This window comes from Gracilinanus agilis, chromosome 2, assembly GCF_016433145.1.
Source record: "Gracilinanus agilis isolate LMUSP501 chromosome 2, AgileGrace, whole genome shotgun sequence".
Classification (NCBI taxonomy): domain Eukaryota; kingdom Metazoa; phylum Chordata; class Mammalia; order Didelphimorphia; family Didelphidae; genus Gracilinanus; species Gracilinanus agilis.
Genome location: NC_058131.1, coordinates 613,237,143 through 613,262,940, shown reverse-complemented (window position 1 = coordinate 613,262,940; position 25,798 = coordinate 613,237,143). Strand labels below are relative to the sequence as shown.

Genomic DNA, 25,798 nt, shown 5'->3' with positions numbered 1-25,798 from the left:
TCCTGGCACCCACCCCTGGGCCCATCTGTTAGAGGAGCATCTCCCCTCTGAGGGCAAGTGGATAGGGAGGGATGGGGCGTCATCTGGGTCGGGATCCCATCTCTGAGGGTACGTGGGCTACCACGGGGAAATCAATAGAGCCCTAGTAAACTTTAAAGGCCCTCTCTTGGGAGGCTCCAGGGCCACCAGGCCTCTGGGTTTGAGTGTGCCCGCCTGGCTCAGTATAGGAATCTGGTTCCTCCCTCTTCAGTAGCAGATGTGGGGAGACTGCCGAGTTTGGGGCACCTCCACCCTGGGGGCCGTCCCCCGCACCATTCTGCTTCGTGGATCATCATGACAGCTGGCCTCCGAAGGCACCGGATCTTTTTCCCCATGCAGAGAACAGCTGGGGATAAAGGAGGAAGTGGATGCCATCCCTTTGGATCTCGGCACCCTCATCCTCACAGCTGTCCCGTCCCTTCTCAGGAGACACGGGAAAGGAGCTCATGTGAACCCCCAAATGTCTGAAAAGCGGGCTGGGGGGGGCAAAGGGTGGCCAGGGAAACGCACGGCTCTCCTAATCCTAACGATAAGGAGGAATGGGTGTGAGGTGCTGTTCACCATTCCCATGGCTGGCTTCGGGGACCATTCTCTGGGGCCTCCTCGGCCTCCCCGAAAGGACTGTTTCTTGGTGTGGAAGGATGGGGCAGACCAGTAGTTCCCACACTTCCTTTCTGCTCTCCTCCCCACCCCCAAACCCTGAGTCATTCCTTTAGCCCCACAGGAAAGGGTGGAGCTTTTTGGCCAAGAGCCAGACTGCCTGGGTCCTGTCTCAGCCCAGCTGGCCTGGGTGTGTGTCCATCCCCCGCCCCCTACCCCCCCCCCCAGGGCCTCTCAAATCTGGGTCCAGCCCTGAGTCAGGGCCTAAGGATGTCCTGGGAAGATCAGAGCTGCTTGGCCAAAGACAGGGGTGGAGGAAGGGGAGTGTGGAGAAGAGGGAGCATAGGGGTTGGGTGGGTTGTCTCAGAGCTGGCCAGCTGGGGAGACCAGGGAGCTAGGGGGCCGGTAGCACCCAGATTTTCAGTCTAGTCAGCAGGATTTGTATGGTTGGTTCCCCCCACCCCTTCTTTGGTGGAAGGAGGAGAAAGGGAGACTGATAGATGTTTTAAGTGGCAGCCAGAGGCCAAGCCAATTCCAGACAGATTTAGACCAAACACCTGCCAAAGCTGAGTGCCTCTGGCCTCCATCCTGTACCAACTTACAGGTGGAAAAAGCTTTCTCCTCTTCTTCCAACCCAGAAGTAACTGACCCAGGGTCAGGGAGGGAGAACTCACAGGATTTCTGAATTGGAGAGGATCTTTAGCATCCCAACATGGGAGACGGGTCGTCCAACTCCTACGAGAAAGGACGGAGTGGCCTGTGGCCTCCTGAGGTTTTCTTTGGCCCAGTCTTCCTTCCCTCTGGCTGAGGGCTCTCTTTGAGGGGACGGTGATGGTGGGAGGGGGGAAAAGATGGTTTTACTTATTAATTAAACTTCTGTGCTCCAAGGGATCATCCCCTTACTTTGTAGATGAGGAAGCTGGGGCAGAGAGGAGGCAAGGTCAGTCAGGAAGCCCTCCCTAGAACCAAGGTCCACAGGTTCCCATTGGCTGGGGTTTTTGGTTTTTTTAAAACCCTTTGTGTCAGGGACACCTGAAACCCTTTTCTCTGGCCTGAGAACAGTGGTGCAGCAATTGGCTGATGGTTTTTTTTTTCCCTTTTAAATAAACTGGCCCCCAGTCCTCATCTCTCCAGCCTCCCCCACCCCAGCCCACTGGGAAGCCCCAAGGCAAAGGAGGAAGCTGGTGGGGCTGGGGCCAGAGGAGGAGCAGTCAAAGAAGTCTGCCATCACGTTTATTAGAAGTTTGGATTTGGGTGTGTGCTCTAAAATGGGTTACAGAATAAATACCTGTGCCTTTAGAACAGGAAGTCCACGTTTTATACAAAGTGCTCGTTACAGGAAGTTGCAGTGTCAAAATCCAGGAAAGAGGCGAGAGCAGGTCGGCCCTGCCCCCACCCCCAGACCCCCAGATCTCAACTAGGCCCCTCTCATTATTATTGGCATTTGTCATCATTGTCAGAGTCCAGGCCTGTGGTCAGAGTCCCATCCTCTCCCCCTGTCCAGGGCACGGAGGGCTCCTGTTATTTCATTCTGTCCATAGATCCTGCTCTGTGCCCAGAAGATGCCAAAAGCTGTGAGAGAAGTGGCCTTTGAACTCAGGGAGAGGGAGGAGGAAAAATCATTCTTGGCTTAAAAAAAATTTTCAACAAAAAAAACACACACAATCTACGGGGTCATCTCTTACTGAATCAGTGATTGACCTTCCCCAAAGAAATCCAAGGTAGAATCAGCCCAGCAGGCACCGGCCCCTCCAGCCACAGCCGGGCAGGGGGTGGGGGTGAGGTGGGGGCACCACGGATCCTTCCAGCGGAGGGGGGGCCCAAGGAAGAAGGGAAGGAGGGGAAGAGAGAAACAGAGACAGAGACACACCCCTCCTGGAGTGAGGCACCTTCGAAGCTAGAGAGCCCCAGCCCAGACCCCCACCCCCCTAAGTCTTCTTGGCTTCCAGCAAATTTGTATAAAATCCCCCCCCAAATGAAAATAAAAATGGAAAGAAAAGGGGAGGGGGGGGAGAAGCCATCAAAGGAAAGAGGAAGAGTAGGGGCTGCATAATTGAGGGGCTGACTGGGGGGGAGCCCGACAGCGCCCCCAGCACCCCCACCTGGCCCCGGCGTTAACTTGTGACGTAGTGTTTGGTGGACGGCTGGCCGTACACCCTGTAGAAATCCTGGTGTCCAGGCTGTTGGGAGGCGTCTATCCAGTCTCTGACGGCCAGGCCTGGGAGTGACTGCGGGACAGAAGGGGTGGGGGGGAGGGGGTGCGAGTACTCCTGCGAGGGCACTGTCCAGGGGAAATGGCCAGAACGGGGATAGGGCTGGTGGCTGCTGTGGTTGGACACAGAGGAACAGTAACAGTTGTCCACGGAGCAGACGAGGATCTTCCGGCCCCCGTACTGGGGAATCACGGGCTGCTGCGGAGCGGTGCCGTTGGGGTAGTGCGACGGGGTGAACACAGAGGTCGAATGCACAGGCTGAGCCCCCCCTGGCAGGGCCACAAGGTGCTGAGTGGAACTGCAGGGCCCCAGCTGGCTGGACTGGCCCTCCCCGGCGGAGGCCGGCTGGCCCACAAACTGGCTCCCTACGGGGCCCGCGGGGGACTCCAGGAAGCTGGCCTCGGGGAAGGCCGTCTGATGCTTTCGTTTCTCTGCCCCAGAGCTGTTCACACCGCACGGGTACAGGGGGACCGTCTGCAGAAAGGGCACCGGGGTGCTAAAGGGACCTGTGCGAGAGGATGCGCGGAGGTGAGCGGCTGGCGTCCCAGAGCCCCTGGCCGGCCGCCCCCACCCAGAGCCTCTGGCCAGCCTTACCTTCCAGCAGCTTCCTCAGCTGCTTTTCTTTCTTGGAGATCTCATTCAGGAACAGTTTGGAGTTGAGGTGGCCGATCTTGGGAGGGGAGAGGCTGCCCCCTGTGCAGCTCTGAGTCCTAGGGGTGGGGGGAAGGGAAAGGTGGCTATCTGGTCACTGGAAGGGGCCTTGCCCCACTGCTCACCCCTAGATTTCCAGCCTCCCACCCCATTCCCAGCGACGACACCAGCTTACCTATCCATTAGGATCTTTACAGACTTGGTGTTCTAAGGAGAGAGTAAAAAAGTGCATCAAGGTAAAGCTTAGGCATGTCTGCTCCAGGGGCTGCTCTTCAAGTGGGGGCCCCCCCTATCCCCCAGGCAGGGGCTCCAGGCTGAGCACAGCCACCAAAACCCTGCCAGGAGCAAGAGCACAGAGACAGCCCGAGACAACCACTCGGATTCAGTGAAGTCAGGCCCGGCCTCAGTACTGACCGACTCCTGTTTCAGAACCTGGGGCAGCCGGCGGCTCAGCACGAAGAGGGCTGGGCCTGGAGTGGGGAAGACCCAAGCTCAAATCCAGTTTCAGACATTTACTAGCTGTGTGAGGCTGGGTATGACACTGAGACTGTTTGCCTCAGTTTCCTCAACTGTGAAATGGGGAAAATCACAGCAGCTACATCACAGGACTGTTGTGGGGATCATGTATGTAAAAAGTGCTTAGTGTAACGCCTGGTACATGGGAGGAGTTTTGTGTTCTTCCCCCCCCCCCCCCCCCCCCCGCCAGGCTTTGCCCTGGGTGCTCCCTGGGTGCTCCCTGGCATTCTGGCTGTCCCCACCTTCATGAAGCTGATGTCTTCTGTCTTATCAAACACGAGCTGCACGGAGCTGAGCAGCTTCTTGGCCTCCTGCATCCGCTCGGTGAGATGCAGGGCCTGCGCAGCATTCTCATTGCAGAACTTGGCCTGGGCCTTGTCCAGGATCTCCATACTCTGCCGCAGGTCCTCATCAAGCAGCTGGTGCAGCTTCTCGTACTGCAGTCTCACCTCATCCTTTAGCTGGCTCACCTTCTCCTGCAACCAGAGACAGAGAGGCCCCACTGGGGGTGAGCATGGAGGCCGTCCGGCACCCTCGGGCTCTCTCACGCTCCTCGGGTCTGTCTGTCCTTCTGGGCCAAGCTCCAGCCTCCCCTGGCACCCACACAGCCCAGGGACCTTTCCCCCCTTCTCTGCAGAGACCACCACTCATACAGATTCTACCCCATCCTCTTATGGATGGCTCATGTGCCTATCCACAGGCAGAGCCAGAGCCTCCGCTTTCTTGGGAGCTGGATGTGGGCCTACACAGTGAGCTTGCTTCTCTCCAGCCCCTCCTGGCCCTGATGGTCCCCTAAGGTGAATGAAACAAGCCCTGGCCTTGTGGCCCCCACTGGGGCCCCTCATCGCCTGCCGTACCTCCACCAGCCGCTTGTCAGACTCCAGTTTGTAGAGCTGGTCTTCAATGTCCTGTTCGCGCTCTTCTAGCCGGTCTTGTTGTTTCATGAGCATCTTCTGTAAAGGGAGCAGGCAGGGAAGAAGGGAGAGCGATTCTTAGCTTATTCTGCCTTACCTGGTGGCCCTGGATAAAGTCCTCTAAGCCCACTCAGATCCAAATACCGAGAGGAGAGGGAGGGAGAAATTAAAGCTGGAAGAGACTCAATTTAGAATCCTTTTATAGGTGAGTAAAAAAACCCCAGAGGGAAAACTCGGCCAAGGTCATTTGGGCAGAACAGCACTGGAAACAGGGTCCACAGACTCCAAATCCAGGGTGCTTTCCTTGCCACCATCCTGCCATGCTTCTGTCATTTCCCAAAGCACCAGGCTGAGCTGATGACCCCCTCGCCCAGTTTTGGTTCCAGCTCTGCTAGAGGGGAGAATGGCCAGAAGCCTGGGGTTCTCTGCCCTAACCTGTCCCTTCTAGCTCTTTCCCTGGCCTTAAGATAGGCCTTGTTACCAAAGCAACCAAGCCGGCCAGCCTTGTGCTCAGGAAGAGAGCGGAGAACCCCAAGATTTCTTCTTTGATTCTGGGGCCCTCTCCTCCCTGCACCAACAGCCCCCATACTGCTTGCAGCCAGATCATGTCTTCAGACAAAGTTCTCATCATGCCATTTGTTTCCCAAGGACCTTTGGAGGGTCCCCGTTACTGCTGTGATAAGTTAAACTCACCCGCCACAGACTCAACACCGCCTATAACCAGAGCCTAACTCTTCTTTCCACATATTCCAACGCCTGTGTCTTTGCTGCCTAACTTCAACCCCCTTCAATCGATGGCCCAGTTCAAATCCTACCTTGTCCAGGAAACCTTCCTGGAATATTTCCCCTCGTTGGCATAATGAAGAGAGCGTGGAGCCTGGCTTCTGTGCTGGGTGACCTGGAGCAAGTCGCTCGTCTCTGAGCCTGCGTTCTCCTCTCCAGGATGAGAGGGGCTGGACGGGACGGTAAGAACTCTACGATCTCACTTTTATCCCATCGTACAAGCAGTCCTGTGATGTTTTACCATCCTAGTCTGACCTGATTCTCTGAACGATGGGTCTGAGGTTGAGGACTAGGAGGCCCTGAGGAATGTCCCCCTCCTCACAGCGCTAACTTCAGGGAGAGCACACGATAGGGTCAGCGAATAAGGCTAGTTATTCATTATTTCGGAAGAAGGAGGGCGGGTGAGGATCCAAAGGCACAGGTGCCCTGAGCCTTTCTCACTCACAATCTAGCCTGGTGGTGTCAAACAAATAGAAACTACATAAGGATCTCTGTAAGACACACATTGACTTGGAAAACCACATGTTAACATTATCTATGTTCTATTGCATTTTTATTTATTCTGTCAAAGTTCCCAATGACATTTTAATCAGGTTCAGGCTGTTGCACGTCTGACACGGCTACTCTAGTCCATAACTTTGCTGCTGAAGGTTGCTTGTCATTCTTTTCTCCTGCCTCAGATTTCCAGTTCTGGATCGCACCAGTCTTCACCAGTACAGAACAGGGGAGTTCTCTCTCCTTCCTTGATGGAGTTTGGGGCTGAGGGGCAGAGGAAGAACAGCAGCCAACTCAGGATCCCAAGTACTTCTTGGACAAAAAGCCTCAGGTGAAGAGAGCTGCCTAGCTGGGATAGGCTAGTTCTCATTTATAGAGTCCTTGAGCCTTGGGGAGCTGGGCAGCAAATACTCAGAGATCATCTAGAAGCAGGACTAATGACTCTTAAGCTCCACTATCTGGAGAGGCTGAGGGACCCCTTCTTGGAACCAGATTTGTTGTCTATGTTCATAATAGAAGGAAGATGCTTAATTTCAGCTAGAGGTCAGTGAAAGTAAAGAGGTAATGTTTCTTCCTCCATCCCAGGTTCATGGGCTCCCTGAAACCTATCCAGGAGCTCCCCTAAACCTGACTTCAGGTGAAGGTCAAGTTTATGCCACAACCTCCCCTCCCCCCATTTTGTAGATGAGAAAACCAAGGTCTGGAGAGGGGAAGCTACAGTCTCAAGGCCACACAGGGAATGGGAGTGTTGAGACCCGAGCTTACATAAGTGGATGGGTCCCCAGAGGCCACCCAGGCCTAAATCCAGTTGTAACCTGGCTGGGCCTCCCTAGCACATTCTATAATGGAAGAACTACATCCAGAAGCCAAATCCTCCCTGTGTGACACTGGGCAAATCGCTTGACTTCTCTGGGCTTCCACTTCCTCAACTGTCAAATGAAGGGTCTGACTTAGATGACCTCTAAGGCCTCTTCCAGTTCTGAGATCTAGGATCCTAAGTACTCTGGCCTCCAAGATCAATGTTATTTCAAGTCACTTAGAACCTGCCAAATAAGCAATTCAAAAGAAGCCACCACCCCCATTACCAGCTCTGCTCCCCCTAGTTAGTGCTCTGAAGCCCCGGCCTGGCCTCCTCCATATTACAGATGGGAAACAGAGGCCTCCTAAGAAATTTGCACTAGAAATGAGTCAGAGGAAGACAAGGCTTGCTTCTCAGCTCCAGCTTTGAAGGGTCCTGCCCCAAGCTGGAAGGAAGGTACTGCCTCTCCTGAGGCCAGTACCCAAGTGTCATGGCGGCCACTTGGAGAAGCCAGTGCCAGCCACTCCCTGCCCCCCAACCATGCAAAGCAGACACTGTACCAAGAAAGGGAGGGAAGTGAGGGATCAAGCTATTCCCGAAGCCCTGTAAAAGCTGCCCAGTGAGGGAGAGAAGCAGGATTACCCGACTTGGCCTGTCTCACACAGACCTAGGCAAAGCCTTTCTATAGGCCCCCAGGGCTGCAGTGAGGGAGAGGGGGCCCCAGGACTTCCCCCTCCCGACCCCCCACGGGAACAATGGGCCTTTTCTTCTAGAGGGGACCTTTGGCCCACAAACTCCTACTCACCAGGGCCTCTGGCCCTGCATCCTCCCCCAGCCTCAGGTCAGCTATGGGGAGGGAGAGGCACAGGAAGGCCAGAGCCCTGCTACTGCTGCTTTGACCATCACCCAGGCCCAGCCAATTCTCTGACTGAAGCCCCTTAACACCAGCACCCTTCTTCCTCTGCAGCTACTTCCTCAGTAGTGGGGGTGGTAGAATAAGACTAGACACCCTAATTTGTGTTTCTCCCCCAAGAGAACCAGAACCACCCCTTGTAGGTTGTCTCTCCACACTGCCAAGTCCCTTTGGACTCTCCCAATTTTGGCAGCTGCTTGCCCCTTCCCATTTCCTGTCCTACCCCTAAGACCCCCCTAATTCCTACATCCCCAGTGTTTCAAGTTTCCTTAGAAGGACAAAGAACAAACTTTAATGCTCTTGCCCACTAGGAACTTCTTGGAGGTCACCCCTATCCTGGTTCATACCCTTCTCTTAGGCCAGTAGGGTGGGGGACCCAAAGGTCTGACAAAGTCCTGCTATGAGGTTAAGTCTGTGCTGCACCTCAAAGGGCCTTTGGGAGAATGTCTGTCTGCTTCACTGGCCTCTTTATTCTGCCTCAACTGTCCCACCCAGAGAACTGAGGAGAAATTGAGGACACTGGCCCAGAAGAAGAAAGTAGAAATGAGAAGGGCCCCCTGAGAGGGGAAATGGGGCTTTCCTTAAAGCAAGTAATCCCTGGGCATATGTGAGCTCCCTTTCCACCTGAACTTCCTTCTCAAACAGCTTAAACCAAAGATTTGCTGTCTAGATTCCCCCCCTGGCCCAGGGCCTTCCAAATGGGAGATCATGTCCCAAAGGCTTGGCATCTCCAGGGCCTTGAATGAAGTCTTTTCTCTTTAAGGCAGCATTCCTTGCCCCTTGTCCCACCCTGAATTTCCTAGGGCTGGATGAGCTCTGCTGATGATATCACATGGTGGGTCACAAGCCAGTGGGTGTACAGAGGACCCTGGATGCTAGCCTCAGCCCTTGGACTCTGGGGCTCAGTTCCCCCATACAGAATATGGAGCTGCCCCCTAGAAAATTCTGTGATGATCAAATAAGAGAATGTCTGCACCAGTATTTTTGCTTCACTAACACACATAAGGAATTATTATTAAACTGCCTGGTTCCAGAGACAGTGAGGAATACCTTGCTTAAGGCTCAGAAAGGACGGCTAATCAGTGAACGAAGTGTCCGGCATTGTGGGAAATACTGGATGGAAGGACAAAGGCAGAATGGTCCCAGCCCTCCAGGCTCAAGAGGGATTCCCACAGGGCTCCTCTGGCACCTGGCCTGTCTCCCTCAACCACATCCCACCCGATCCTCTGAGAGGCTTTTTCTCTAATCACAGTAAGGGCAGGAAGCCCTCTTATCCAAGGCTTCTACCCTACCTAATTCTGGGCTAAACCAAGAACACCAGCAGAGCTGGCACTCAAGGAGGAGGCTATGTATGTTCCTACCTCAAGGCTTCATCCGCCCATTTCCTAAATTCTGACCAAGACTGGGGGAGTGGGGGTTGGGGGAAAGGCTGATGTCCCAAAGTAAGGAGAGTGGGATAGAAACAAGGCAGGCCTTCTATCTCTGGCTTCACTTGCCACAGGAAGGGAGGTGGGGGCAAGCCACTGCAGCATGACTCAGTCCTAGGAGGGTCCATTTCACCAGGGCTCATGGAGAGGAAGGGATTTAGGAGTGTTAAGATAGAGCTTTGCTCTCTTAAATCCAATAACTGGATGGCGAGCTCCCTTAGGGCAAGGGCAAGGGCCAGGCACACTGGAGGGGGCTTAGCTGGCAGATTTTCAGCTATCAGCAGGCTGTTCCCAACTGCCTCTTTCATCCTCAGGCAGAACCTTCCTGCACCAGCCTATTGAGCCTGGGGCTTCCAGCTGCTTCTCAGATCCCTGCCCCTGACCCAGGGCCAAAGGTCCCAAGCTCCGGGGGTCTCTTTGCCAAGCAGGTTTGGCCAAACTCAAACTCCCAGATCTTATTCCTAAAGTACAGTTCTAATTATATTATTCTCTCCCTCAAAAACTTTCAATGGCTCCCTGTTACCTGTAAGTTGAGGCTCAAATTCCTTAACCTGGCATTTAAGAGCCTTTCCCCAGTGACCTTCCCTGCCTTGAGTCTCCCTACTTCTCTTCACATACTTGTACAGTGGTTTAAACTCAAATAGAATTGGGGGTACCACTAGCCTACAGGCAAGGATCCCTGTGAACTGAACAAGCAAAGGGAACTATTCTCATTGCATCCTCCAGAATCCTCCATGCTTTTGTTCAGACCTTCCACACCTGCAATATTCTCCTCCCCACATTGCAATTCTTCTGACCTCTTGGAGGCCCAGCTCAGGTGCCCCTGTTCCATAAGGCCTGGCCCATTAATCAGCCCTGCTTCCCTCCCCTGAGCCTCCAGAGCACTCGGGACCTCTCCCCTCAAACTGACTCCACACCTGGGTTAGTGCTCGCTGTGTTCCGAGCCTGGGCCTTGTTCCTCTTGATGGTCCCTCCCTCCCCCCCCCACACGCACAAAAGGAAAGGGACTAGTCTAGACCATAGCTGGGACACAAGATACGGTTGTTGAAGGAAAAGGGGGGGTTTTGGTGGTCCTTTCCTGCCATCAGCAGGGACCCCCGGCCTTTCCTCCAAGCATAATTGAATGGCAAAGACCAGTTGGCTTCTGCAATTTCTCCAACCCTCAAATTCCACTTCCTGGGCTCAGTTGGGCATGGCTCTGAGGGGCACTTCCTCCCCACCTTGTGGGGGCTAGTCTGGGCTCAAGGTGAATCTGGCACCCACACTTATGTTCCTTTGAGAAAGGGCCAGTTGGAAGGGGGGATCGGAAGAGCTTTTGAGTCGCTGCTGGAGTTTGTCTGCTGACAGTTGAGATGCCTGGTGAAGGCCTTTGCTATGGGACACTGGGGCTATATAAAAGTTAATAAATAATAATAATAAAAAGCCTCAAGTCAACCTTGAGGAGAAGCAAGGTCAGGAGGGAAATGGGGCCCCAGGGGCTGCCAAGCCGGCAGAGAGTTTGCAAACAAGCCCCGGACTTCAGAACCGGAAGGGGTGGGAGGCAGCAGGGCCAGAGGCCTGGCAAGGTAAACAAAATCACCAGTTCCTTCCAGAGCTCCCCTACCCCCCACCTAAGCCTCCTAAGCTCACCCCCCACCTCTTCCAGGCTCCTCCTGGGGTACCTCCCCTGCCCATCAGCCTCTGGGGCAGGGAGCTCTCAGCAGCCTTAGGTCTCAGCCACACCAGCAAAGCTCTCCATTCCCCCTCCCTCCCACAGCCAGCCCCCAGAGCAGGAGGCAGGCAAGAGGGGCAAAGACACCCAGGGCCTGGACCTGCCTGAGAGAAGGGAGCCGGTTTCCCAGCTGCAGAGCGGAATTAGCTTCTGCCACGCAGAGTGCAGGCTCTGGGGCAGGCAAACAAAGAGGCAGAGAGAAAGCCCCCCTTTGTCTGTGCCTGAATGCCAGCCCGGCCGGCCGGGAAGGCTTTCAAAGAGCCAGCCATGGAGCTGGCCGGCCTGGGCCCACAGCGGGGCCTCTGCGGCTGGCCTTAACCCCTTTCCAGCTCCCCAACCACCCCACCAATCTCAGTGACATCTCTTCTCTCCCTTTAACATCTCCCATAAATCTAGTTTTCAGGGAATCCTCTTCTTCCATCTCTTTATCCTGAGGACCCCAGAGGCCCCCAGAAACACAATCTCACCCACATCACACAAATACACAAATATCAGTCACACACATCAGATACAGCCTCCCAGGGCCTGCCCCCCACCCCCCTCCACGGCTACACTTTCAGAGGAAGCATGTGGAATTGGGGGGGACATGACAATCTCCCATGCTACATCAGCAGAATGCCACAGAGGGAAATGAGAGTGCTGCTGTGCCAGGGGCCCTGGGACCAAGCACTGGGCTCTAATGGGGAGAGGGCAGTGAGAATACGAGAAGAGGAGGGACATGGCACCCACTCTGGGCCTCCCAGGCACAACAGCCCTCAGCCACCCTCCGGTCACCATTGTTTGGGGGAGCTGATGGCTAGAGCCACTTTTGCTTTCCCACCGAGGGTGACTGCTTCCCTCCCTTGAAAAGAGGGAAGAGCCTGGGAGGGGGACGGGGTGGGGGTGGGAAGGGAGGCGTCCTCATTCCCTCCTACTCTCTCCACTGGAGCAAGCAGTAGTCTCAGCAAGAACCTTTCCTCCCCCAACTTCATCATGAGCTGGGTACCACCCCCCCTCTACATTCCCACCTGAATCCTCCTCACTCCCAAGTGCTGAGGAAAGCAATTCAGACTGAAGAAACCTCCCCCTGCTCCCCAGGTCCCGTCTCCGCCCAGCTAGCAGAAGGCTTGGTGCCCATGACCACCCAGGGAGACAGGAGCAGGAAGGGAAACCCAGGGCTTTCTCCCAAGCCCCTAGGGCAGTATGGGGGGTGGGAGTTCTCCTCCCCCAGCTAGCCACAAGCCCCATACCAAAAAGGAAGCAGAGGAGAGCTGCCTACAAGGGTCTTTATTATACCCCTACCCTCAAGAGAAGGTCAAGAATGGGGGAAAAAGGACGGGGAGGAACCAGGGCATGGTACTCCAAAGCAGGCAAGGCCTCCTCTCCCCCCCATTCTAGAAACCTTTTAAACACTTCCTGGGATTTTCACCTAGTTCTGGAGGCACCCCAGAATTATACAGCAATAGGGTAACATGAAAAATGACAAGGACACTCAGTAAATTGCACACACACCCCCTGCCCTCCCCTAAAGCAAATTTTCTCTCCTCAGCATAGGACTGAACAGAGACTAGAACCCTCGGCAGACGCCCTTAACATGCCCAGACCCCTCCCCCTTCCCTTTAATAAATGTGACCCCCCCCCATCTTTTAAACCTAGGCCCCGGGATCACAACAACATCCACAGATCCTGATGGAACCCCCCCCCCAAAATCCGGTGGGGGGAGGGGAAGATGGAATTGACTGGCCTGGGGCTTAGACCACACCGGATGCCCTATAGGCCATCCATTCCCCACACCCCTAGGAACATCTGGCTCTGGGGCCTAGAAAGAGCCTGTAGATACTTTATTCCCAGGATCCCCTCTCCCAGCCCAGCCCCAAACTCAAAGTTCAGATTTTAGCCTCCTTCTGGCCTCCTGGGACTTCTATGGCCCTAGGTCAACTTTCAAAGGATACAGCAAATATCTGGTCTCAGAGAAGGCTGGGAGCAACATTTAACTCCCTTCCAACCTACCCCCAGCTAACACGTTCCTAGGTTCGGGCAAATACCAATTTCCTGTGGTCCCCTCACACCTCCTCCAAGGACTGACAATGGGCCTCCCCCCAACCCCCTCCTGCCCCTGGCTAGCTCTAGGTGGGAACAGAGGAAGGAAGGGAAGAGCAGCTCAGGCGGATGGGAGAAGGAGGGAGATCTGCTTAATTAGAAAGGTTTCCTCTACAAAATGCAGTTGTACTCCCAATCAATCAATCAAGCTCTCTCTCCTCCCTTTCTTCTCTCAGTCTCCGGTCTCCCCCCTCCCCCATACAAGCCCCTGCCTTGGGAGGGGACCCCTAACCTTGGTGCTGCTTCCTGTGGCTCCATTCCCCACCTTGATTTCAGTGCTAAGCACACAGCGTCAGAGATTAGATTCTTTAAAGGAAGCCTCCATTTGGCAAATTCAGCTCCAGTTTGTGGATGGATCCCCTCTGGCTCCCTTTCCCCCTTCCTAGCCTGGCCTGATGGAGCCTTAGATCCTCCTGACGTCCCTGGGCCAAGTTTTTAATCCAATGTTTCCTTGAGGCAGCCCATTCTGGGTCGCCATTTTTCCAGGTGTTTGTTTTGGGAGAGGGGGAGAGAGGAGGGTGCAGTGAAGGGTCAGGAGGGACCACCACCAACAGAATAAACCAACCTGACCAGGAATGTTGTTGGTATGCTTTTCTAATGCTAGGAATGCGAGGGCCAGAGAAACAGGAGACAGCAGGTCTGGCTAGAGGTAGGGAGCGTGTGTGTGTGTGTGTGTGTGTGTGTGTGTGTGTGTGTGTGTGTGTGTGTGTGTGTGTGTGTGTGTGTGTGTGTGTGTACAAGAGAACAACGAAGGGCCCAAGTGATCCTCACTGCAGATGTTCACAAAACCCCACTCCTGTGCCCTGTCCCACCTCGAGAGCATGGCACACTCTGCCTCAAAGTTTGGCATCCTCCAGTCCCTCTTCTTTTTTTCAGGATCCGGTGAGGAGAGGCAGGGGAGCCTCATACAGAGCCAGGCCACCTGGGGCATCAGGAGAGGGGAGTCTGTGCAGGCTATTAACACAGGACCCCAGGAGCAGTCAGGGATCACAGGCTACCTAGAGACTACCTTCCCTCCCTCCCCCAACCCAAAGCTACCTCTACCTCCGGACCCTCCTCTTTTGGGGCCAGTCCTGGCAAAGTTATCTTGTAAGAGTCTTTGCCCTTTCTCTTCTTCCAATCTTACACTAAGGCATCTCCACCTGGCTGGCCCTCCCTAACCCCCCCATTCCCCAAGACAGAAACTGGACATCTTGGCTTTCCTACAGGCTCTATACTTTTCATCACCAGCTCACCCTCCCTCCCTCCCTCCTAAACCTTTCCAATCTTTATTAATAGCAACAGCAGAAGCCTCTCAGCCCAGAGCCAGGCTGGGGCAGTCAAACAGGGAGGAAACAGGGCTCCAGACTCCCTTTGGGGTAGGGGGAAGGGTTGGAGAACAGCTGGGGGCTCCCTTCTCCTCCCCACTTCCTTTAAGAAACTCTTGGTTTGTTCTATGAAAAGAAACCTGGGGCTAATTCTACAAATTGGAAACTAATCATACATCAATTTTTATTGATCACTGCCCACCTCCCATCCCATTGGGTTCTTTATTGCTAAAGAGTGAGTCATTCAAACTGGGTTCACACACAGGAAACCACCCCCATTTTGCAGTTATCCTGTAGGGCTTTCTCATTCTCTGGGCCTCATCTGCCCTCTTTGACCCTGGGTGCCCCTGCCCACTGGGGGGAGTGGGGGTCAGGAAGAATCGGTCCCCTCCCCCCATGCTCGGGCCCCCTCTTTATTACTCACACCCTGGGCCTTCCCACGGAGATGGAATCTTTCCAGTTTCCTCCCTCTGCCACGACTCACCAAGACTCCCCAGGCTGGGACTCCCCTTACCCCATGGGAAGCTGTCCATTCGGGAAGAGAGGGGAAGGGAGCCCCCCTCCCCCCACTTAGGCTGGCCTCCCAAGGCCCGGGCCACAGCCCCTGGAGGGAGGGATGTGTGGGGGTGACATTGACAGGCCATGTACAATGGGAGGGGATGCGGCTGCCATCAAGGAGCAGGGCAACCCAGGGGATCGGGCTGCCTCAAACCAGATTGCAAGGCAGCAAAACCTTAAACCTATCGCATTTTTTTCCCACCCTTCGGTGCTCAGCTTCCCCTCCAAATGCCTGGGAGTGCCAAGGGCTGGGCAAGGAGAACAGGCAATGGGGTTGGGGTGACAGAGACTTTAAAGGTTTGTTCCTGCACACGGGTCTGCGCAGACGGACACCGCCATCCCCACCCCCACCCCCACAGAGCCTCCCTCTCTGGGCCCTGCTCTCGGATTCTTGGTCTTTCCTCAGACACTCAACTCCAATTCTATTCCTCTTCACCTCTCAGCCGGTGTTTCTGAAGGGGCTCGCAGCCTTCGAACATGGCTGCCTTTGTTTACTTCCTCGCTGCCCGGGCAGCAGCTTGTCCCCAGCTGGGGCAGCCATGGCTCCCGGACGCTGGTCACCCAAACGGTAGCCCCCATTGAAGCAGGCTGCGGGCACCGACTCGACAGCTTTCCTACATAAATAGCATTTGAGGGAAGGGTTCCCCCTATCCTTAGACAAGTAAGCCCCTCCAACTACCGTCCTAAGGAAGGAAGCGCAGCCGCTAACCCTCTGAACAAGTGAGGTCCCATTTTGTCTACTACCTAGGAACCAGACAAGCTAGGGTCAAGCAGGCCTCTTTCAACGGCCAGCACTGGGCAGGTTAGAAGGATGCAGACTGGGGGAGGGGGGCGTCCTGTCCTGCTCCAGACCTCCCCCTCCCCAGTGGAGAATCCTGTCCCCCACTTCTCCCACCCGTCCTTGGGGGTTCGGGCCAGGGTAGAGTTACTTGCCCGAATTTCATTCCTCCGGATCTCCACGTCGCAGACAGCGTGTCCCTGGTGGGCACCGCTGTAGTAGCAGCAGTACTGGCACACGGCCACCTGCTCGGCCTCGCAGTGGTACAGGCGGTAGGCGTTGTGCTGCGGGCAGCTCCAGGCCCGCACGTCGTCGGCCTCCACCAGGAGGTGCCCGCGGGCGGTGGAGGGTTGCTGCAGGTGCGTCTGCACGTGGGACTGGCAGCAGGGAGCCTCGCAGCGCAGGCAGACCTTCTGGGCAGGCAGCGGGGGGCCGCGGCGGCAGAACACGCAGTGCAGCGCGGCCGGCGGCTTGTCCACGTGCAGCGCGTTGAACTTCTCCACGATGTTGGTGAGTTTGAGGTTTTTCTCCAAGCCGGGCCGCTGGTTGTAGGCCTGGTTACACTCGGGGCAGCGAACCAGGCCGCTGTCCTTGGCCCACGCTTCGCCGATGCAGCCGCGGCAGAAGTTGTGTTTGCAGGGCAGCTGCACTGGCTCCACGAAGACATGCAGGCAGATGGGGCAGATGAGCTCCTCCTCGAAGCAGTTCTTCCAATTCTCCGCCATGGCGAAGGAGGCAGCCGTAACGCCCCGGGCAGGGCCTTGGCGGCTGGCCGGGGCCCCGGGCTGAGGTTCCAACCTACAGCCGGGGACCAGTCCCGTTTAAAACCAAGATAGTCGCTAGGGCGAGCCGGGTCGCGATGCGCCCTGGACGAGCTCAGCAGCAGAGCCTCTCAGGGGTTCCGCGCTAGCGGAGGGCGCCCGGCTTCTCAAGGTAGGGGGTGCTCACAACGCCGCCGCCGCCGCCGCCTCCTCCTCGCAGAGTGTGGGGAGTGTTAGCGGGCGGCGCTGGCCTGAGCCGGGGCACGAGCCAGGGATGGGCCTGCCCAAGTCCAAATTCCATCCACGAAGCTGGGGCCGCCGCCTGCGCCTCCCCCGCTCCGCTCGTCCGCTGACATTGGGGCGCGCCCCGCAGCTGCCTCCTCGAGAGCCGCACACTTCTCTTCTTCTCTCTGGCTGCCGGGATTCGGAGCTTCTAGCCGGCCGCCACCCCGCGCTCCCGGCTCCTCCTCCTCTTCCTCCTCCTCCTCCTCCTCCTCCGCGCCGCCGCCGAGTCCGAGATTCGCGTCCCTTCAAAGAGGAGCCGGAAAAAGCGCCGCCGCGCCCGAGGGCTCAGCTAGGTCCGAACAGGGCGGGCGAGGCCCAACCAAGCGCCTGGCGTCCCAGCTGGGGCGGTCCCCCGCTCGCTGTCCTCCCAGCGGCGGCTGCAGGGCGCCGGGGCCGTGTCGGGGGCACCGGGCTCGCGGGGGGACAGTCATTCAGATGAAATTCCCGTCCCTGGCCCGAGATCCCAGCCCTCCTCCTTCCGCCTCCCTCCACCAACAGAAACGGAAGGGGGAGGGTGGGAGGGAGGAGGGACGGCCAGCCGGAGGAAGGGAGGGAGGGAAGAAGGAGGGGACGGAGGAGGGGACTGAGAAGGGAGGGAGCGCTCGCAGGAGGTACTCAAAGGGACGACCCCCTTTCCCCCAACCCCCCCTAGTCGTATCTCCTCGTGAGCTGGGGGTGCTGGAGAGGGAAGAAGGGAAAGGTGGAGGAAAACCCGAGCTGAACGCTTTGGCCAGAGCCTCCCTCACCTCTTCGCGGCCACCCTGCTTCCGGACAAGGGCAAAAAACAAAACAAAACAAAATCTAATCCCACCCCACGCGTCTCAGACGCTGGACAGCGGGCGAGAAAAACAAGGATTGATCCAACTAGAAAGGAATTTTTCTGCACTGTTCGGGAATGGGAGGCTGCGCACCCCTCATCTTCGGCCTCTGCCCGCCTTCCTCCCCGTCACTCTGTCCTTCCTTCCCACTTTCCCCGCCCCACCCCGGGTCTCTCCTTTTTGGCCTCCGAGTCCTGGGGGCGAGGGGTTGGTAGGGCCTGAGCTCGGCGGACCCTGGTCTCTGCTTCGTGCAGTGGGGGCTGGGAAAGTAGGGATGCTGAGGGGAGGGAGGCGGGGGAGAACTACAGAACATCGAAGACCCTTTGATCTGGGTTTTCCCGTTCTCGCACCACCCACCTTGGAGCTTGATTTTTAAAAAAGTGTATGGATTTTAAAGGAGGTATAAATGCCAGATCCTCTGATGCTGGCCCAGTCTGCCCCTGTCAAAACCAACCCGGGATACCCACACGCGGCCCCTGGGTGTTGGGCTCCGGCCCGGGTCCCCGCAGTCGCCACCGCCTTTCCGCTTATCATCAGATCGGAAGAAAAAAAAAAAGAGGAAGAAAGAGGCCGTCCCGCAGCCCCCGCAGCCATCTTGATGCGTTATTGTTATTTCAGATATAAAATGTTTAAAAAAATAAGTGTTCATTTGGTTTTCCCTCGTGTCCCCCCCAGGAACAGACTGAGATAAGAGCTCCAAGGGGTCGCCCGGCCCCCGAAACCCCCTCTCCCCCCGACTCCTCCTTGGGCCCTCGGCCCCAGTTCTAGGCCCAGCTTCTAGCGGGGCACACTGCGCAGCTAGGGCCTCCGGAGTCTCCTACAACACTCTAGGGGTTCGTAGGTTTCCAGGGTAGTGAGGAGGGGGCTTATGTGCAGACCCACTCCCCCGTATCTCGGTAACGTTTCTCTCCTCCCCAATTCTCCAGCCTCGGGGAGGCGGGGAATGACTGGGCATTATAAGAGCGAATTGACGCCTAGACCAGCCCGAGACCCCAGCTGGAAGCAGAGACCACATGGTCCTAGGTCGGGGACAGGTCCAGAGTATTATTGTGGGGGAAGGGGAGGTCTTTAAATCACCGCCCTTTTACACCGGCGCTCGCGCTATAAACGAGCCAGGAGGGGGAGGGGCAAGGGCCTGGTCCGGAAGTGCTGCCGCTGGGGCGCTCGGCCCCGCCCTTTCTCCGCCTCTGTCACGGAGCTTGAAGCTGCCATTGGCCTCACGTCCGCTTCCCCTCCTCTCGGTGCGGCGAACCAGCCGCCCTTGTCACGTGACTCGCTTTCAGTAAGCTACTTTGAACATTCGGAGCATCTTAAAGAGATAGGTTTCCAGTTGCCGCACTGTCTGGGCCTCTAGCTCGGTGTTCTTTACCCAGGCGGCGGGGCCGGGGACCCTGGCATCCTAGTAGGGACGGGTCACTCTATGAACCGTTTTGCCTGAATGCGGTTGACCGCCCCCTTAGCCACTCCCTCGCCTCCCTCCTGGAACCTCGAAGGAAACGTCACTCCCAACCTTCTCCCCCAAGGCTGACGGGGGCCCTAAACCTGTTTTAGGGTGCCCCATGCTGAATACTCCCCCGTGGGACGTCCGTCTCCTCGCCCCTCCCTCGGTGGGCGGTAGCTCGCCGCCTTCCCTCTATCCAAATGAGGGGAGGGGTCTCGCCTTCTGCTCTCTTCCTTCTTCCCCTGCCCAGGGATAGGTTTCTCGCTTGCTGCTGCTTATCCTGCCCGAGGGAAATCTCTAACCTCCTGCTCCCTTCTCCTCTCTCAAAAAATCTTTTGCCCCTTTTTCGCCTCAATTGGGAGATCTTTTCCTCTCCCGAGGGGTGGGGGTGGGGGAGAAAAGTGGACTCTGCCTTGACTTAGCCATACTCCTGTTTCTCCTAGATCCTATTCCTCAAACTAGTCTTTATATGGGGTCAGTGAACTGTCTGGGATAAACCAGAAGACTGATATGTTGGCTTGATGGGGAAAATCAATCATAAATGTACAGTAAACGTTTATTAAGTCCCTACTATGTACCATGGATTTTGAAGTACTGGAGATACAAAAAAAAGACAAAAGACTCTTCCTGCCCCCAGGGACCTTAGGATCTGACGGGAAACAAGCAAACAAGTATGAACAAGCAATGTGGGGGATAAATAAGAAATGAATGAGAGGGAAGGCACCAAAATTAAAAGAGGTTGGGGTCAGCTTCCAATAGGAAAGGATTTGGAGGAAGCCAGGAAGTCATCAGGCGGAGATGAGAGCATTCCAGGCATTGGGGATAGAAAGAGAAAATGCCTAGAGCTGAGAGATGGAGTGGCCTGGACATAGAACAACAGGTGGACAGTAGTAACTGGAAAGGTAGGAGGCGACTGACTAGGTAGGACTTGGAATGCCAAACAATGGATTTTGTATTTAATCCTGGAGGTGATAGGGAGACATTGGAGTTTATTGAGTGTGGTCGTGATCGTGACTGAACCTGTACTTTCCCAAAATTATTTTGGTGTCTAAATGGAGAATAGATTAGAATGGGGGAGACAAGGCACAAAAACCCAAGAACAGGCTGTTTCAGTAGTCCAGGTATGAGGTGATGAGGGTCTGCAGTTAGGAATGGCCATAGTAGAGAAAGGGTGAAAGGTGATTAGGAAGATGTTGCAAAAGAGAAACCCAACAGGCCTTGACAACAAATTGGATATGGAGGGTGAGGGCACTCTGGGGCACTACCATTCACTTTGTTTATAGCCTTGGGGTTATCTTTGACTCTTCCCTCTTTTTCATCTTTCAATTTCAATCAGTAACCAGGCCCTGATTCCATCTCAGCAAAATTTCTCTCAAGTTCCCTCCATTTGAAGAGTTCCACTGCCTGTGCAGATCTTCTTGACTCCATTGTTGGTACCCCCTCTCCTTCAATCCTCTTCAAATTCCTTTCAAAATTTGTATTATGTGCAGATCTGAGAGCCAGGAAAAGAAGTCTGAAATTACTTGGTAGGTAATAGAGAGCTACTAGTGTTTTAAGGATCAACATCACTAATTTGGCTCTTTGTACTCCCATTATTCTGACAGACAGTAGCATCTGGTTCTTTGGCTATGACAGTTCATTCACTGATCTTGTCATGTCATTCCTCTGCTCAGAAATCTTCAGGGGTCTCCTTATTGACCAGAGAATAAAGTTCATACTCTTCTTGTCTAGCATTCAAGTCCCTCTCTCCTCTACCTTTCCCTCTACACATTACTCTTCAGCACATTTGCCTCCCAAACACCTACTGAATCCCTCCTTTGCTCACTCTTCCCTACCCTTAGAATAACCTTCCTCCTCTTTGCCATGTAAATTCCTACTCACCTTTTATAGCTTCACTCCTTTAGGAAGCTTTCTCTGTTTGTCATCCTCCCCCTCAGAAACACTTTCTTCAAACCTTAGCACTCTTTCGTTTTGTAACTTTAATGCACTTAACCTGTAAGGTAGTACATTAGTTAGGTTACAGTTTGATAGGGGGTCATAATGATAAACTCCTCAAGGGCTAGGATTATCAAATCTTTTCCTTCCCCCCCCCCATTGTCTAACAATTGCTGAATGCAGTAAGCACATAATAAATTTTAGTTGTTTTGTAAGAAGCAGAAATAGGATTCACATCTAGGTCTCCTGGCTTTCAATTCAGTGTTTTCTAGTATTCTTCTTCTATAGGAACCCTTCTACCACTCTTTCCCCATTCCCCCACCCCTGGACTTCTCCAGCTTCCCTGAAAGCAGGGCCTAAGTCGTCTGTTTTTAGAGAATCAAAGCTGAGCACAAACAAGCTCCAGCACAGCAGCTACTTGGGAAAATGTATGAAGCTGGTCTTTCTTCCCTAACCCAATTCCAGATCCTGAGGACCCTTTGGTCAGAATAACAATGGTACCCAGCTATTGAGGCTGAATGGGACCTTGAGAGATCATCTAATCCATTCTTCCATCTCTAGATAGGTCAGCACTAGTCAGTGCATCCTGTTTTTGAGCCCAGCCCAATTGTTCAAGCAAAAAAATGTAGACTCTAGGGTAAAGACTAGGGAGATTCTTACTGAACGTGGCCCTCTTCCCTTCTCATTACATGACATCCAGGACTTTTCTTGCCATACTTGTACTCCATGGTTTGGATGAGGAAACATGTTTCCCAGGATCTGGTCTTTTATTCCTGAGCTCCTGGGATTAGGGTGGTATCAGACAGAAAAGGGACAGGATTTTTGTCTTCTACTTTTCTGTCCATTTCCCAAGACTCTGTCCCTCTAAAGTCCCTCATGGAAGGGACATCCAAAGAAGAGATCTATGCTTGGATAAAAATTACATATTGGTACCTATTATTAACTATTTATAGTAGTATAAGCTGACATAGAATGAATATCAGATGTCTAGTCCAACTCGCTCAATTAAAGAGGACCCAGAAGGCTGACCAGAGGTTAAGTGATTGCCCAAGGTCCCGAAGTACTAAGTGCCAGATTTGGAATTCAGACCTATATCCAAGTCCAATACTCTTTCCATTACATACTATGGGTGAAAGCCTGCAAAACACACTCTCCCTGTTTCCACCTCCATCCTTGATTCAGGGCAGAGGGTATAGGGAGGGGAGGCAGGCCCCTGTGAAAGGAGAGGTACCTTCTCACCAATGACTGACTAATCAAGGGGGCCTGAACTCAGGCAGTCTCCAAAAGAAGGGTTTCCTTGACCCTCTTCACTTGTTTTGGCTCCTCAGCAATCTCCCTAATAGAGTAAGGGGATCCTGGCCTTGGTCAGGACAGGCCAGTTGTCCTTTTGCTTTCTTTGGGGCAGAGGAGATGACTGGCATATTCCCCCTTGGTTTCCAATTTGCAGAGGCTAGCTCTCTCTTGAGCTCTGCCTTTACCTGTCCTTGTAGCTTCCTGACTTCCTCCTCCCTTTCTCCAGGGACATTTGCCCCTGTAGTAAATCATTCAGTCTCAGCCCACCCGACTGTTCCTCTCCCAGCTCAGCCACAGCTGCTGCAGCTGCCCCAGTCCCAGCTGGACCCAGCTGACTCATTTTCCGCTCACATTCTCCTTCTGGTCAGGCCAGTTTGGCAAATCTCTCCCCATTCCCCCGCCCTACAGCTCTGGGAGGCTCTAAGCCCCCTTGGCACCTTAAGGAATGTATGAGGTTCAGGATCTCCAGGAGGAGACATCAAAGCCAGTAGGGGCCCCAAACCTGATGGAACTAGCTTTTCTTCCACCCTGGGGTGCCTTCCCCTAAAAGATGGAGGTTGGGAGGGGGTGGGCCGTGCTCAGGGCCAGACACCCACCTGTCCTTCCTCCCTGCTCCCCTGCTAGAGACAATCCAGCTTAGCTCTGAGTCAGAGGAGAACCCCTCCCCACCCCAACACACACACACAATCACCCTAGCCTAAACTGTCAGCCCCACACTTGTGCCAAGAATCTGATGTGGAAGGGCAACATAGCCCAGAAAGCCAGGCACTCAGTCCTTCTCAACCTGTCCAGCTCTGTTAGGAGGCTCAAAAGGATGCTGGGAAAGGGTATGGTTAGGTTTTCAGGGGGTAATCCTGGGGGCCTGAAGGGCCCTAGGAGAATTAACTTTAGCTCCAGTCCTAGGCATAGTCCCTCCCCATTCCCTTCCTTCTGTGCCTGAGGGGCTGAGGGGCCCTAGCCAGGGACCTGCCCAGCAGCTCTGGGAGCTGGTCTGCCTGCTGGAGTTCATCAGTAGGTCATGGGTAGAGGGGGAGGTACAGGTCTGATTCTGGGGAAACAACCCCCTCCAACTCACCCCCTTAATACGGTCAGATCCTTGAAGGGTGGCAATAAACAGAGAGCTGGAGATTCTTCTGGAAGAATCAGTTGGTAAAATCACCCAATCATCACCTCTGTCCTAGCACCTGGATCTTTGATGCTCTGCCCCCACCATTCATATATCACCCTCCCTGAGAAAGATGGGTCAGGGATGCTGAAACACCTGCTTTCCTCCATTTCCACCTCACAATAAGGAAGGGAGAGGCCAGAACAAGACCATCACAAAGACAAGGTTCCCTGGACTAAAAATCAGTCTTGGCTGGAAAGAAGCTTGTTTTCCTCAGTTGCTTGTCCCTTCTCCTAAACTGGCTTCCGATGCAGGGAGTGGGGACAGATACCAGGGCTACTAATGAAGGACATGCCCAGAACTAAGGTGGCAGAGGAGGGAAGTCAGCTGAGCCTGGAGGATGACTACTCCCCACAGGAGCCCCTGTCTACAAAGGGACAGCACTCAAAGAGGCCAGATCCACCAATCCTTTAATGGGTCATCTTCCCATCTTCCACTTTAGGCTTGGATTGTAACTTTCTGGGAAAGGATCCACTCTGCTACTCCTCCCTTGAAGTTTTTCTCATGGTTCCTTACCCCACACATTGGATGGGGCTTTTCTTCTAGGGTTGGGCTTGGGCAGAGAGGTTCTGCTCCCTACTCCTCTCCAGGCCTCACAGGAATTTATGAGCACTGAACTGGGATGCAGACAAATTATTTTATGTGACATAAAAATTATCAGTTAAGTAATGCCCCCCCTACTCCTTTCTGTATCCCAAAAGGCCTTGAGGGGGGTTCTTTCACCTCAGGGTGATCCTCAGCTCTACTATTCCACAGTTCAGGGACACTGTGGAGCCACCTACCAATCTCCTGGGATGTTAAAAAAACTCAGTTCTGGCATGGCTTCCGTTCCACCCCTGCCCAGACAGAAAGCAGCACAGGACAAGAGGAGTTCTGCAAACATGTTTAATGCACTTAGATTACACTGAGGGAGAGGGGGTGGGAAGGAAACGGTTTCAGTGAGTCACTGAAAAAATTCTTACAAAAGTCCTGGCCTGCCACAGTGCCCAGGAACCAAGTCACCACTGACAATAGAAACTAATACAAAAGATTAAAAAAAAAAAAACTCTGCTCAAAGCAGCTTTCAGGTTTTTGTAACAAAATGAGAAGTCGAGTTCCAAAGTGTCCTGACCCAAGGCAGGACTTAGTGCTTCCCTTTGGGCACAAGGTCCTCTCAACCAGAGAGGAAAAAGAGCCTAGTTAAAAAGCAGAGAAAGGGGGACTCCCTCACAGTAGAGTGTCAAGAGTTCAGCTCTCCACCAAACTTCAAAATTCAGGCCAACCACAGTCTTAGGTCTGTCTCTTTTTAAAAAGTGCTCTAGCCTTTTCAGATCCCTGAGACCTCGCCCCACTCCTTTCATCTCATTCCTTGGGTCGCCCCTTTGGAAAGAGAGACAAGGCAAGACTGGAGTGTTCTTTGATGAAGTATGATTGTGGTTGGATTTCTATACTCTGACCCAGAGAGGTGGATGTGAGGATTCTTTAGCCTCTAAGGGGTAGGTGCCCACCAGTGATGTGACAGTGACGTGTTGCCCAAGATTTTGAAAGCCTCTGTATCCTGTAAGACTTTATTGTCATCCAATCAGAGAGCCATCAGGTTTGTAGATCCTGGGGAGCTCTCCCTTCTCCTGAAAGAAAGAGGCTACCATAAAATCTGAGACACGAAGAGAGGATGGGAGAAAATAGTCCTAATGGGATCACTGAAGAGGACTCTTCTTTGGAGCTAGGAGAGTTCAAAGTAGGAAAAGGAAGAGCCATTACCCAGTTCAGGATACAAGTTCCTCAGAGTTTCTGCTTGGAGGATGAGCCTTCAAAATTTAAGGGAAAGCTGCGTCAGTAAAGAGCTCATCAATGATCCCTGTCCCACTCCTTCCTGAGAATTCTGAACAGGAAAACCATAGAGAGCACCTAACTTGTAATTCCTTCCTAACTTCCATCAAGGGAGAGACCAGAACCAATACAAAGGCAACATGCACATATATAGCCATGTATGAAAAATACTTTGCAAAAGGCACATGAAGTCCTGGGCCCAAAAGGGACAGTTCTTATAGAAGGGCAAGATGTGTCTATGTCCATTGGTCCACCAGACTTGCCAGTGAGCTTTCTGGGCAATGTGTATTCTTCCATGCCACCTTCCCTGAGCTAGGCTATTCTTTATATTGTTCTCCCCATTCACACAGATCCTTGATACTGATATCTGTTAATCCCAAACTTCCTCATGCAGTAACCTGGTGCTTTTGGCACCAATAGAGACTTTGGCTTAGACACCTAACCAAACTGAAACTAGGGGCAGGTGGAGAGGACCATGGAGTAAAGGGGACATTGGGATCTCTGTCTA

General features: G+C 54.0%; 1 protein-coding gene across 2 annotated transcripts; it reads right to left on the bottom strand.

Moving 5' to 3' along the window:
- Nucleotides 1-1,858: 1,858 nt before the first annotated feature.
- On the bottom strand, nt 1,859-16,595 carry TRIM8 (tripartite motif containing 8). 2 transcript variants are annotated; one of them, XM_044665524.1, is made up of 6 exons: nt 15,939-16,595; nt 4,877-4,972; nt 4,262-4,495; nt 3,679-3,710; nt 3,447-3,562; nt 1,859-3,358 (listed from the first exon to the last, which is right to left on the bottom strand). In XM_044665524.1, the coding sequence occupies exons 1-6, from the start codon at nt 16,506-16,508 to the stop codon at nt 2,754-2,756; spliced, it is 1,653 nt and encodes a 550-aa protein (XP_044521459.1). In that variant the 5' UTR covers nt 16,509-16,595; the 3' UTR covers nt 1,859-2,753. The 2 variants fall into 2 exon arrangements, with proteins under 2 accessions (XP_044521459.1, XP_044521460.1); XM_044665525.1 differs by lacking the exon at nt 4,877-4,972.
- Between the last annotated feature and the right edge of the window lie 9,203 nt (nt 16,596-25,798).